Here is a 14,512-nt window from a genome sequence, read left to right as displayed (position 1 = left end):
TCGGTACCAGACTTGCTGCATGTTGTTTCTTTGGGGTCTGGGAGGAATCTACACCTGCTGGAAATGGCAACAGAGAGAAAACGCCAAACAAAAGACCTCAACATTTGTTGCTAAATAATGTTCCATCTATTAAAAGTCTGTAACTATGAAAAGGTTTGTATCCAGGCAGAGCACACTGAAAAAGCAATACCCAGGACTGCTGCTGGGCAGCAGATCAGGTATCCTGCAGAGTCAGATTCCTGCTGAAGCTGAGAACTTTGGGTAAATCCATTGGATAGCACTATTCTCCACGTACTCTTTCCTTTTCCTTAGCATTTGCATCCTTTTAATCTTCTCCCAACTGTGACTTTTTAAAAAACAAGGTAAGTGAACTTAAGCATTAAGCCACAGCCATGCTAGAATTTAAAGGTGCTGAACCCACTTTGCTGGGATATACATGGAATTTTGATTACATTTTAGCACATACCTGTTTCTTACACTACGAATAGAAACCACCACCAAATCTGGTGCCATCATTCCTTCTCATCTCACGAAAACTGCCTAAAAACATTTGTATAATTTAGCCCTGTGGCAATTCCTACACGTGAGTAAGACAACGTATGCATGTAATGGTAGTTAAACATTGTTTGATGGTTTGGACAGACTTTGTCTAAATTTGGGAATCACTCTGCTGGTTTCCTTTTTTCATTCACTCTGCTCATCCCTGCAGAAGTGACTGAATTTATGCTCTTAAACAGAAAAAGTCACCAAACAGGACAACAGAGGTTTGCTCTAAGCCATTCATTAATGCAGTTCACTGTCACTCTAAATGTGCCTGTCAAATATTAGCATAAAGTTCCAGAATAATCTGTGACTGTGTGTACAAGACCAAAGCACGAGAAGAAAAATATAAGAAAGTAATTTCAGTCAAAATAGCTGGGAAGCAGCAGTGTAGCTGCTGAAATGACCAGGGCAGTTGTGAGAGCTGGCATAGGTGGAGGTTTGTTGTTGTTTGGTTGGTTTGTTGTTTTTTTTTTCACTGCCCCCAGCCCCAAACACAAATTACTCAGGCTCTTGCTCCAAGAGCCTCTGGTATCCTCAGAGGCCTCAGAGCTCAGCCCAGAGCAGGTTTGTTTGTTCTGCACACCTGCACAGGGCCCTCCCAGCCTGCAGTCACCCTGCTGAGCACAAAGTCCAGCTGTCACCTGCGAACACCCAGCTCCAGAGAGGAGCTTCTATTTTAACTCTTGCTCAACAGGAAGGGTGAAGCAACGAGGACTCAAGTTGGGGATATGCCAAACATGGTGGCTTGAGAAAAATCTGCACACTATGAGCATTCCTAGATGTTGAAATAATTAGATAAGCCGGAGTTGGTTCTTTTCTGAGTGCTGCTGCTCTGGATCATTGCAGGTGACACTCTGATAGTGTCACAATGGTGACAGAATTTCTTGCTAGAAACACCACTACAAGACTCAGACAGCTACTTTTTCCATGAATCTTTCTTTCCCTTGTCAAGTATACGAAGTTCAGTCTAATTCCACTGCTCAAATTAAGTCTTAATTTACTTGTATGAATGACATTTGTTAATTTGAGGTGGCATCAGGTGGTGCCAACTCTACCAACAGCAGTATTTTAGTTTTTGTGATGTGATAAGATGGCAACAATATCACAGTCAAAATATATCAGGTAAAATGGCATCTAAAAGTGCTGGTGTATGTGTTTGAAGTATTTGCACTCTATCTGAACCCTTGTTTAACAGCAACTTGTTCAGCCCATAAAGCCCTCTTCATTACTGACAATAGTCATAAAAACAGCTCATGTGTTACAGTTTTCTTTGATATTCCTTTGTAGGAAAGGGCTACAGAGTAATCCCTACCAAATTTTGTATACAGCTTCCTGCAAACTATAGCAATTATTTGTGCAAAACCCTGTTTTGCTTAAAGAGGCCCGTGCCAGAGACTTTTATTTCTTCCTTCCTCTGACCTTGAAATTCTTAGAAGACATATCTTGTGTTCTTTGGAATGAGAGAATTTACATAGGCTAGACCTTTTTTTGCCATGTTCCTCTGAGGTATTCAGAAGCTAAAGCAAGCATAATCCTGCTCTGAAAACCACTTTTTCAGCTTTTAGACCTCACTGTACCTTGCTGAAAGGCAGCATTCCTCCCCCCCAGTTTTAGAGGGGAGGCAAATGAAGGCAAGTGACTGATCCAGCAGGGCAGGGGTGCAGCAAAGGACCCCCAAATCCTACTGTGTGCTCCAGGGGCCCCCATGGTGCTCATGCCAGGGTGGTGACAGGGGTTGTGTCTGACTGGTTCCCTCCTGCTTTTGTTGCAGCCCCTTGCAGTTACAAACAGGAGACACAAGGTGAGGGAAAATTATAAAACAAGTTTATTAAAGTCTAACATAAAACACTTCAGGCTAAATATGTACAACTCCCTCCCTTCCCAGGGGATTGTAAAATTGAGAGTTGAGGTATATACAAATAACAGAGGAAAAGTTGTATATACATGACAGATACTTTAAAAATAATTTAACCAAAAAAATCAGTTATTAGTCCTTATCTGAACTTTGTTCTGCAAGGCTTATTGAGCCTCTCTGGGATCACAGCCCTGAAATCCTTCATGTGGGACTTGTCTGTACTTGAAAATTGTTTTGTAGCACATGATTTCAGAAAGGTTGTCATGCTTTGTGCCCACTGAGAGGCACTAATTTAAAAGTCAACGTGATACAAAGAGCTATTCTCACCTAAGTTACTTCCAAACAGTCAATTCAGAGATTTAGAGATGCAGATAAGCTATTCAGGCAAAATTTGCACCAACTTCAGTGCAAAATTGACTGAAAGAGCAGTGTGACAAAACATGTCATATTCTTTGAATTACTCTTGATAGAATTATTGAAATTCCTTCTTTTCTTTTGCAAGGACACATGCCTAAAAAGATTCCATGCTCTCCCATATTAATCCCTTACAGAATTTACCAATACTGTTATAAGCCTTGTACTTCAAAATGAACCCTTAAGCCTAGGACTTACATGTGCAGCTGATTTCCATGCATCTATTGGCAAAAGGTACAGTCCAGACCTACAGCCTGAACACACCTACAAATATATATATATATATATATTTATATATATTTATTTATTTAAAATCTATATTCTAGTAAATGAATACAGTTGGTAGAGATCATACCTCAGCAGCTGAGATATCTTCATAAAAGATGAGGATAAAAATCAAGATTCTCAGATGGGGACTCAAGAGTGCAGGTCACTAAATTATTGCTCCAAGACAAAACTACAAGCCTGTGTATTCTATTAAGAAAGGTTAAAATTGTTGTCTTGTAAAAAATAATGAGTATCTTCTTGTCTATAAAGAAAACTAAATGACTAATAAAGCAACTGTTACTGTTATAAGTATCTAAACAAATCCTGTATAAATCTAAGCACTGTATTTTTTAAAAAAGTCTGAAATCTAAGAATACAGTAATAAGCTATAATTTTAGAAATATAAAACCAGTCCAAACAAACACTGTTATGGAATGCATTTTCTATGTAGGAATGTAGTTATTGTTTAGGTTTCTTTCCAGAGCTGTTCTCTCTCCTCATTTATCCTGGATATGTTTATCCTGAGCTGCTTCTCCTCTGCTACCTGCAGCGTATCTTTAGTTTGTCTTCCAAAGCTGTTTAAATACGCAAGTTATCAGTTGTACGGTGTTTTCTTTCTCAGTATTCATGACTAAACCTTTGTCTATCCCAAGATTTCTGCTCTACTTTCAGAGAGAGACAGCAAAGAGAAAGCTTACTACAAGCTACACACCGTCAAGATCCTGATTTTGTGGTTCTTCAGTCTTAAATGGCAAGGCTGAGGAATCCCTCAGGGGCTACACCAACAACAGAAGCTGAAAGAGACGAGGGGAGACAAAGGGAAATGCCAAAAAGAAAACACCAGAGAACTTTATCCTTTGTCTTTTGCCAGCATTATGAACATCAGCTGTGCAGAAGCGTTGTGGGACAGACAAGCAGAGCAATTAAAGGCCCTGCAATAATTAGCTTCAGGAGGGACAGTGTAAGAGATTCCTGCATTAGGGATGTTCCTGTTGAACGTGGCTGTACTCCTGCTGGCCATGGTAGATTTCATCAGCAAATCTGCCACATATTAAAGCCTAAAATGTGACCAAGCAGCAGGTTATAGACATGCCCCACACTAAACTGATCAACGCAAAGCAACAAAAGGTCTATCACTTTACAAATACAAACATGTAGGAAGAGAGGAAAAAAAAAATTACAGTCACACTCAGGAGTTAAGGGACCATTTTCAGACTCTTTAAATGAAATCCTTCAAGAAATTTTTTCACAAGTCCGTTTAATTAAGGTGCAGATTACTTATTACTCCATGTGGAATGGAATCAGTTAAGAGGTATCTTCTATGCTCTTCTATTTATCAGCGTCTGGACACAAGGCATCGGTGGAAATAAATGCTAGCACCAAGGAAATAACCAACAAAGGACAGCTTTAAATGCATTGTTGGTACAGTATCATGACGGTTTCATTGCTGCTTGATGATTACATAAATAATGCTTGCAACTGTTAATGGCACAAACTGGCAAAATGGAGTAGAAAAGTACTTCTATTATCACCTAGTCCTTTATGACCCTACCAAGACATTAAAATGTTGCTTTTTAAATATGTTGCTAGTTATAAAGCCCGTCTTTACCTGGGCCTTGCTAGGTACCAGTTTTGTGCAGTTACTGTGGACAAGAGACATGAGAGGTGAAGCAATACAAAAAACTGTAATTAAAACAAATCAGTTAAACTCTAACAAAACCTTGCCCGGAAGAGTATCAATCCGCTCCATTGTATTATTCTTTAATGCTTCCCCAGGTAGTGTTCACTCATTATTTTCACAGTGAAGGGCGGGATTTATTTCCTTTTTTGTACCTCCTATCTAGCACAAGAAGCAGCACTACAGCCAAAAAAAAAAAAAGGATTATGAAGCTCTGATTCATGCCTCACTAATTAACTCACTGCATCTTTTCACCTCATCTACAACATGCATGTCCCAGCTCTCCTTTTGTTGCTGTTTGTGCCAGACCAAGGGTGTTTTAGGGATGTGAAAAATAAATCTGGGACAAGATACAACAATGCTGGATTCACTCCAAACACAGAAAGAAAGGCAATTTGTTGGAAAGAAGACCCAGGAATATCCATGCCATTAGGACCATCCCACTTGCCACACTTCAGACAAAAATTAACCCTCCATTACTTTCCTTGTCAGGAAAACACACCGAAACCTTTCCCTCTGGTCAGGCTCCACTTGAAGATGGCAATTCTGGCAGCCAGCAGCAAATCTGTGCAAGCAGCTCAGCAGAGCACTGACCTGCCCTCACCATGGACCACTCTAGCACCCTGGAGTGCAGGCTTACTAACACATCCAAATACTGATTTTTCCCTATGCCTCTGGGTTAATCTTCCTAAACTATCAAATATGGCTTAAAATATCAGTTCTCAAATGACATTGTGACACATCAAATCAACAGGAACATGGGAAGAGAACTCCAAAGTACATCAACATATGTAACAGAGAATTCTTAAGGCAGGTGTTGCCAGAATCATCTCCTGGAAATTAGTGTTAATCACAAATAGAAATCTGCTTGTAGATTAGCACAATTCAGCACTGCACAACGGAAATGCCTTACAGGTGTCTTTACACAGAGGAAAACAGTGAACACATCCAAATGGGAAAGTGTGACTGGTGGTTTGATTGTGTTCATTTTACCAAACGTTTCCAAGCTCCCTACCAAACTACCTGGATGGCTCTGCACTGCTCTGTCAGTACAACTGCTGCAGGAAAATAAACTGAGGTTCTGAATATCCAGTCACAGCAGATCTCAGTAATGTTTCTGATGAAGGGGACTGGCTCCCTGTCACAGGGAGCAGCATCTGATGGTCTTCAGTCCCAATGGGGAGAGGAAGTGCTAAAGACATCTCAGAGGGCTTCACATCTATGGACTCTGATAAAGGACTTTTCTGACTCTGAATGGATTCTTGTTCATTGAAAGAATTATCAAGTGCAGTAGAATCAGGGGAAGTTTCAGGTCCTGTAGAAACAACAACAAAGAAAAACAAACCAGAAAGAAATGTTCAAAAGCTCGTGCACAGATTCTGTAAATTCCCTTTCCAATGACTGTCAGAGACAACACCTGGTGTGTCACAGGAATATTGGTGCTTCCAGGCTCTAAGTACAGTGTAAGCACTGGGAATCACACCTGCTGCTGCCTGTACTGTGACAACTGGAAGGATGATGCATTCCAACCTGATCTCTACTCGGCATGGTACAGAAAACAACAAACCCTTAACATCACAGTGAACAAAGGATCTTTGGGAAAAAAATGTAATAATGAAAGTTTCCTTGAGATTTTTCCATCCCAGAAAGTCTCAGAACCGGAGTCACACCCAAGCATCCTCGTTTAACTGAAAGAGCAGTGTATAAAGTACCACTTGTCTGTAAACTTCTTTGGAAGACAACAATTCTTAACTCCATTCCAGCCGGACACATTACAGATTTTATCCAGTCACTTGAAAAATTACTTTCTATTCTTAACTGAAACCCTGCTAGTGGGCTCCTTGCTGTCTTCCTGCTGGAATGCAGCCAGCCACTGCTCTTGGATGGCTCTGTGATTAAGCCACATCGGATATCTGACCCTTCCTCTACCAAAGCATGCTCCAAAGTCTGTTATTTCAGTGCTGAGACACTCCTGGCTGCCTGCTGTCTCTCCATCAGAGCTGGCCTGCTTTGGCAGCTCTCCCACATCACCTCTCCACACTCAGTGCTGCCCTGCCCTCACTTCCTGCTGCAATGGGGCTTTCCTGAATTCCACACTGTCTCTGCACATGGCTCATTTTCTCACCCTCTCCCTCCCAGTCCTGATGTACACAGACACCATTTATTCCCTATGACAGAGGCTTTATGGGATTTATGGTCAATACACAAGGATGGACAGAGGACAAGGAGTATGGAGCCAGTGTTGAACAAAGTTGGATACAGATGCTTTTGGCCCTAAAAACAAATACTATCCAAATTTTTTTTGTTTTCTAATTTTAAGCCTGGATGAGCAAAAATATTTATTCACATGGAAGGCAATAGAGCTGATGTGGTTGCTTACTTTCTTTGCACAAGGAACTCACCTGTGTGAACTTTTGTTTTGTGCTTCTTAAGGTTTTTTATATCTGTGTAGGAATTTCCACACATTTCACAGATAAATGGTCTTTCACCTGAAAAAAAAATTGGTTTGGCAGTGAGAACAATCTTGATGTTGAAAAAAACACAGTCAGAGACACAGGATAACAGATTTCAATGTTCTATTCTGAAATACAACTTTGTAACTCTTATTTTGTCTGTACCATACTATTTACTGTATTATACAATATATTGCATTTATACTATTAGTATAAAATTATTTCCAGAATAATAGTTTAAAACAAAGCAAGAGGACCCAAACATTTAAAGTAAAGCCTCGATCATACATCAACACCTATGCTGTGGTACAGATACTACTCTGAAGGCAATTAAAGAAATTAACGAGTATTTTCTTTACATTATGTTAACCCAGAGATACATAAATTAAGAAACTGTTCTGCTTTCAAGTACAGACCAATGCAGTGGTTTTTAAAGGCGAAAGAGTAAAAGTAAGTTAAAATTTATGGTGCAGGAAGCAGCTTGTCTGAAAACTGACCTGTATGGGACCGAAAATGTTTATTGAGCTCCCCAGAGGAAATAAAACTCTTTTCACAAATGCCACAGATATATGGCTTCTCTCCTAAAAGAAACACAAGCACGTTGTTCCTTCAATACATAAACCACAATACACATTAAGAACGAATCAAAACCAGAGATAACGTCCAGTGGGAGAAAGTGCTCCCGAAACTGGAATCAAAGGAAAAACAACATGAGAAAGGAGCTGGGTGAGCACTCCCAAGGTGGATTTCTGGGTCGCTGCCCCTGTGCTGTACCTGTGTGTTTGCGGGAGTGGGTGATGAGCGAGCTGGACACGGCGAAGGCTTTGCCACAGCTGTCACAGACGTAGGGCTTCTCTCCCGTGTGCCGCCGCACGTGGTACGTCAGCGTGCTGGCCTGGGCAAAGCGCTGCCCGCAGCGGTCACACACGTACGGCTTCTCCCCGCTGTGCTTCCTGCAATGACAGCCCCTGTGAGCAGCACCCAGGGCTCAGGGATCACCTCAGGGAGGGCTCTGAGCCCGCTCCTCCTGCTGCGCTCTGGGGAAACAAACAGGCGACTACGGAGTTTGGAGCGAGCTCGCGGGTCCTGCGGAGCGGAACTCGCAGCCTGGTCGCTCCCTGGATCCCCTGGAACATCCATGACTTCCACGGCAGCTGAGCTGAAGCACAGGCCCTGCACAGGTGACATGCACCACGGGCACTCAGCGTTCTTGTACTGAAATACAGGATGGTGATTCCCAACGCAGGAGTATCGTTCCTGCTCCTGTCAAAATTGCCGAAAGCCCCGCGCAGACGGCAGTGAGAACTTCTCTCGCTTCCCACCGCAGAACTCTCTCCTCTCTTGTGCTACAAGCAGTTTAAACCAAGGGTACCAGACTCAGGCTGTACATTCATCCAGCACAAATCTCATCCTTAATGAGCAAGTACATCCATACAATTACTCTGTTAGGTGTTGTGAGAGAAGTCCCACATGAAAAGGATTAGAAATCACGTTTACTCTCACGCTCACAACAGTAAATGTTTCTGTTAAAACAAACCCAAGGATCTCACTTGTGCCCTACCTGGCGTGGATCTTCAGGTTGCTCGAGGTTGCAAACTGCAGGTTGCAGACATCACATTTGTAAGGCTTCTCCTCTCCATGGTGCATCCGGCTGTGGAACACCAGCTGGCACTTCTGGGCAAAGCCTTTGTCACACAGCTCACACTTGTATGGCTTCTCCCCTGGCGAAAAACAACACCCTCAGTGCTCTCTGTATTTACATAAGAAAGCTTTGCAATCCATGACCTGACAAAAGCTCAGGTGTCTGTTCTAATACTTCTTACAAATTACATCTTGGAAAATCCTGTAATCAGTCCACTGAAGTGGAATGTGCTAGAACACGGAGGACAACAGGACTATTTTTTAACACATAATGTCAGGGTAAAAAAAAAAAAAAAAGTTTTTAATAGTGCCAGCTTCTCCACATTATTTTAAGAATGCTGCCACTTCCGTTTCAGACTCTTTGCTGGTTATGTCGATCCATCATTCTGAACATTTAAAATGAACAAATCATCTGCTTTTTCTGGCTTGTCCAACAGCAACAGGTCTTCAACATACAGTCTAATGCTCCCTAACTTCTCATTAGCATCTGCTGCAGAATGTTACAGGCACTCCTCTGACTATTCTTGTCCTCTGAGTGGTGAACTGTCTCCTGTAAGGGCTAGTGCAACTCTGCAGTCCCAGAAAGTATAAAAATGCCTTTCTCTGCCACTCTGTGGCAGTGCACAATCAAACCTCAGGAGTAAATTGTGTACACAAACACTTCAAAAGTAAAAGTATTAGACATCTAGCATGCCACTGAGGAACCAACACCATGGAATTCTCTCCCCACTCTTGCAAAAATTCCCAGGACAATACCCTCAGAGATACAAAGTACAGCTGGCATTCCCACCAGCACTGTCTCTGAATCCTGCAAACAAGCTCCACCTCATGTGTGAATCTTTGGTCAGACCCTGGCTGACAGAATTTAAAAAACTGTGACCTCTGCTCAGAGCTTTTCAACACACAGAGCATATGGAAAGACAAGCACGAGACTTCTCCCCTGCATCTTCCCAGGCTCCAGCAATTCGTTGTTCACCATCTTTTAAAGTCAGACACGCTGGATTGAAATATTTAAGTGCTCCTAAGTGGTTTTTCTTGCATGTTGGATTTGACACAAGCTCCTGGTGATGTTACTGAATGCACAGATCATAACACCATCACACATTTCAGCTGCACATCTAGGAAATAAAATCCCAAATGTTGCACTAATTCAGCCAACCTCCTATCTTTTTTGAGACCCTATGGGACAAGTTATAAGACTGAATATTTTCCTCACTCTTGTTCTCAAACATATATTATATTTTGAAGTCTAAAAAAGGCAAGAGAAATTCTTGTATCAAGTACAGCTTGCTTTTCATGCTCTACTGACAGCAGTTTTTGGCCACTCCACTGCTGCACAGAGCTAAAAGACAGCCAGCTCTCCTAAGTGTGCTGGTTTTGCACTGATTGACGTTTCGTAAGCAGAGAAATCAGAGGAAGCATCCAGAAATCAAGATTCAGTACTGAAAAATGCTGAAACATTTCATGTTATCAGGACACTGGGTCTACCCCTGCACGCACACAACAGCAGACAAAATTTCAGGAGGAAGAGGTCAGAATCTTCCTAGCCCCACACTCCCCGGCTGTGTGTGACCCCAGGCCACCACAGCCCACGAGACACGGCCAGTGGCTTACCTGTGTGAGTTCTTACATGTGTTTTCAACTGATTGCACTGGGTGAAGGCCTTCCCACAGAGCTGGCACACGTAGGGCTTCACCCCTTTGTGTATCCTCATGTGCCGACGGAGGCTGCTGGCCTCGGAGAACACCTTCCCACAGGTGTTGCACACCGGCTTGGCTTTGGAGAACTTCTGGTCCAGCTCCTCCCCGGAGCCCTCCAGCTGGTAAGCGCCCTTGTCACTGGCTATGTTGGACATGCAGTGCTCCTTCAGGGCACAGCTCTGCTGAGGCTTTCCCCGTTTCTGTTTGGCTGCCATGGTCTGGGCCAGGATATCCTGCGCCGCCAGCGTCTCGCTCGCCACCACGGCCGCCAGCTGCAGCTCCGAGTTGTCGCTGCCCTGGGCAGCCTGCTCTGTTATGTGGGTGGCCAGCTTGTTTGCGTCCAAGAACATCTCAAAGGACGTGTTCTCGGCCGCCTCGTTCTGATACTGCAGGGATTTATTCTCCGTGCTTTTGGGGGGGCTGAAATTCTTCTTTCGCTTTTTGGGTTGAGGGGATTTCTTTTCTAGAGCCGCTTTCTTGGCCTGTGGCTGAAGCAGCTCTGCAGCAGCGGCATCTTCCTTCTCCTCCCGGCTGTTGTAGTCTCGGAGAGTCAGGAGGCAAGTCTGCTGGTTCATTTCCACATTCCCGGTGATGCTGGATGTCTCTGTGGAAGAGGGATTAGCAATAAAAGCAAAGTCCTCCATCTTGATCTTGCATTTAGTGACCACTTCTTCTACCTTGAGATAGTCGGCAGCCTGGTGGATCTCTTTAACATTCCAGCTGCAAGGAAACGAGACTTGGGTGAAACATTCTGGACAAAGCAAACGTTTGTTCTGCTCCAACTGTATCACAAACGGACACGTTGCTGTTTGGACCAGACTGTCCGAAAACGTGACTTTGAGAACACACAGCAACATTTAATTTCTGGGTGCTGTAGTGCCACAAGGCTCTAAAATGTCAATTATTCCTGAACTGCAGGTCCAGTGGGGTCTGCAGACCCTCAGACTGGGAATCTTATTTTAGTTACGTGCCTCTTGTAAAATTTGAAGTCAAAAGTCAGCTGTAAGGTGATGAGGCCAGACAGGGGCTTGTTGGTCCAAACCGCTCACAAATAACAGAACGAAGGGATAAAACACCGCAAAATCAAATACATTGAAAAATACCATTTCATAAACCTTCTGGCCAAAGTCTCAGGCAATTCACTAGCAGTGCATTCACCTCAGCACTTCTGTGGCACGTATTAATCCTACAGAAACCAACAACACTAAGGAAGTCCTCATTTAAACCACTACACTCTTATTTTTCAGTTCCTGCTACACATGCCTTGATGGTTTAGGAAAAAACGATCTGGAAAAGGCGGCCACACATACCGTGAGTGCATTTACGGATTTACAGCACTTTAAAGAGAGATTCACGGTAAACAACCTCATTCTAACAATAAACAACTTGCCACAATCACTCCCCATACGAGCACAAGTGTTTCAGAATCTTGTGCTATGCGAGTGCTGGGTTCAAAGTACCCTCCTGGTGTCACTCATGCATCCACCACCTCTGCGGACAACAGACTTTGCAGGCAGCTGCATAAGCCCCTGATGGGTCACAGGACAACAAGACAGGTGTCACCTATAACCAAACAGTTCTCTCTGGCCAAGAATGGTACTTCCACCTTCCTCCTCCTTCAGAGATCCACCTGCTCGGAAAATCCGGAATCTCTCCCGCTGCAGTCCCAGATGGACATCAAGAACTCTGCACAGCTCTGCTCACATGTCATTGGCAAAGCACCAATCGCTAACTTCAGCTCTGCTGCTGTTAATGCCTGCAGCTAATTAAAAAAAACCCACCCTGCATCTGTGTACTTAAATTTTTGAGTATGACTTTGGTTAAAAAAAAAAAAAAAAAAAGCCAATTTTTAAGCCTGCATTTGACATCAGGCATTGAGAAAGAAGTAAAAAATCCTGGGCTTGGTACTTCTAAGTAGCCACACCTCCCTCATGAGAGATAAATCTCTTTCGCTGAAAAAAAGGCACTGCAAAGAAAAAAGCTCACTGTATGTGAAGCAGCACAACAGGCACAAAATCACCGCAGTGATGAGAGGAAATACTTTTTCTGTGACTCCTTTTGGGCAATGCAATATAAAATGTTAAGCAACAGATCATGCAAATTCTAACAAATGTGACTTTTAAAATTGCGCCGATGCTCATCCATCCCTCAGGCTTAAGTCTCTAGCAGATTCACAATTCCAGTGTGTTTCTCCAGAAAAGGACTAGTGCAATTCACCCCCAGACTTGTCCTTCCCTCTCCTGGTAATCACGCAGGATGTGTAATCTCCCCCAAAGCAGACAAAAACAGCAGGAGACTGAAACTATCAATCGGTGTAATATCAGACAATACACCTTTATGTCGGCACTCACATGTCATGGGGTATTTTAAAGCACACTAACAGATGAACTTCGGTTGTTAACACTCACCACATCCACTGCTATTTGTCTCTCCAGACCTTACTACAAAAAATCCAGTTCTGCCTTACCACAAAGTTCATTTCCCTATCCCCCTTTAACAGCACGTTACCTGTCAAGGTTTAAGTTTCCTGTATAAATAAATTCCAGGAGCTTTTGGAATCCATCAGCTTTCACTTGAGTCTGATCCAAGACAACGTTGCTGTCAGACGCGTCTCTGTAAAAGGCCCCGAAATACTCGCTGAAGGAGGCGAGCACATTCCTGTGCGCCTTGAACTGGAATTCCCCGATGACCACGGTGCAGTCGCAGAGGAATCCGGCCTCTCGCTGCTTGTTCAGCCTCTCCAGCAGGTGCTCACAGTGATGGGAATACTGCATTTTGGGAACGCGCTGCAGACACTTTTCTGATCTGCGAAAGTAAAAACAACAACAACAACAAAAAAAACCCCAAAACCAACAAATCAATTTATTTTTTTCGTAACCCCTTAACAGAGTTAAGGCAGTCGGCGTGCGGTCCTGCCCCTCGCTCAGGACAGCCCGGCAGCAGCAGCGGACAGCGCGACGGCGGCTGCGGCTCGGCGGGTCCGGCGGGGGCGCGGGCAGCGGCCGTGCGCTCCCGGGATTAACCCGGGATAAGCTCGGGACTTGTCACACCGTGTCACGGCGGGCCCCGGGCAGCGCCCCGAGGCTCGGGCGGCGCGGCTCGGACGGGCCAGCGCTCACGCCGCGGGCCGGCCGCTCCCGGGCACCGGGGCTCCGGAGCGGTCTCCGTTCGCCGCCGCCGCCGCCCCCCCCGGGCCCGGGCTTTGGGCCGCCTCGGCGGCGAACGGGCCGCGGGACCCGCAACCCCGCGGCGGCCCCGGCCCGGCCCCGCCGCCCCCGCGTCCCCCCGGTCCCGCCCGGCGCGGCCCGAGCGCCGCGGGCCCCGCGCACCTGCGGAGGGGAGAGAGGCTGAGCGCCGCGCTCAGGCCGCCATGTCCCGGTGACGCCGCCGCCGCTTCCGGGACGCGAGTTCCGGCCTCCGCTCCTGCGGCGGCTCGCGAAGTTGGGGAATAAAACGGGTTGAATCTTCCTGCCGGGCCGCGGCTGTAAATAAATTAATTCTAGCAACGGGGCTGAGTAGCCGAGAGCAGTGCTGCCGTCCGCCAAGAGGAAGAGAAAAAATAAAAAGCCGCCTCGGCTGGTGTTTCCGCCCGGTTTCGAACCGGGGACCTTTCGCGTGTTAGGCGAACGTGATAACCACTACACTACGGAAACGCCGCTGACAGCAAGTTGTACAGTTACACCCGTAAACTTACCTGCCCCTCCCGTCCCCGCGGTCCCACCCTGTCTGTCCTCGCTGTCCCCTCCGCGGCCTCCGTGTCCCCTCCCGCCCCGGCCCGCGCCCGGAGCCCCGCCTGCACCCCAGGGACGCCCCAAACGCCCCCGGGAGCCTCAGCCTCCCCCCTGCCTCCTGTCCCCGCGCAGCTTCCGAGACCTCGCCTAGAGCTGGATCTGCAGAATGGGGAAGTGACTAATCCTCCTGATTTTCTGGTGCGCCAGGAGCTGAAATAACAGATCTTGGG

At 45.2% G+C, this 14,512-nt stretch overlaps 1 protein-coding gene and 1 non-coding gene across 2 annotated transcripts; both read right to left on the bottom strand.

Annotated features, from left to right (window-relative positions):
- Positions 1-2,345: 2,345 nt before the first annotated feature.
- On the bottom strand, positions 2,346-13,928 carry MYNN (myoneurin). Its single transcript, XM_066193711.1, has 8 exons — positions 13,881-13,928; positions 13,060-13,356; positions 10,466-11,271; positions 8,772-8,931; positions 7,985-8,163; positions 7,708-7,791; positions 7,160-7,246; positions 2,346-6,072 (listed from the first exon to the last, which is right to left on the bottom strand). The coding sequence occupies exons 2-8, from the start codon at positions 13,323-13,325 to the stop codon at positions 5,804-5,806; spliced, it is 1,851 nt and encodes a 616-aa protein (XP_066049808.1). The 5' UTR covers positions 13,326-13,356; positions 13,881-13,928; the 3' UTR covers positions 2,346-5,803.
- A 203-nt stretch (positions 13,929-14,131) lies between these two features.
- TRNAV-AAC (transfer RNA valine (anticodon AAC)) lies at positions 14,132-14,204 on the bottom strand. The gene has a single exon. It is a non-coding gene; the product is annotated as a tRNA-Val (tRNA).
- Between the last annotated feature and the right edge of the window lie 308 nt (positions 14,205-14,512).

This window comes from Chamaea fasciata, unplaced genomic scaffold (assembly GCF_029207755.1).
Source record: "Chamaea fasciata isolate MVZ Bird 193981 ecotype frontalis unplaced genomic scaffold, bChaFas1.0.hap1 SCAF_11, whole genome shotgun sequence".
Classification (NCBI taxonomy): domain Eukaryota; kingdom Metazoa; phylum Chordata; class Aves; order Passeriformes; family Sylviidae; genus Chamaea; species Chamaea fasciata.
This window is presented reverse-complemented; position numbering and strand designations above follow the sequence as displayed.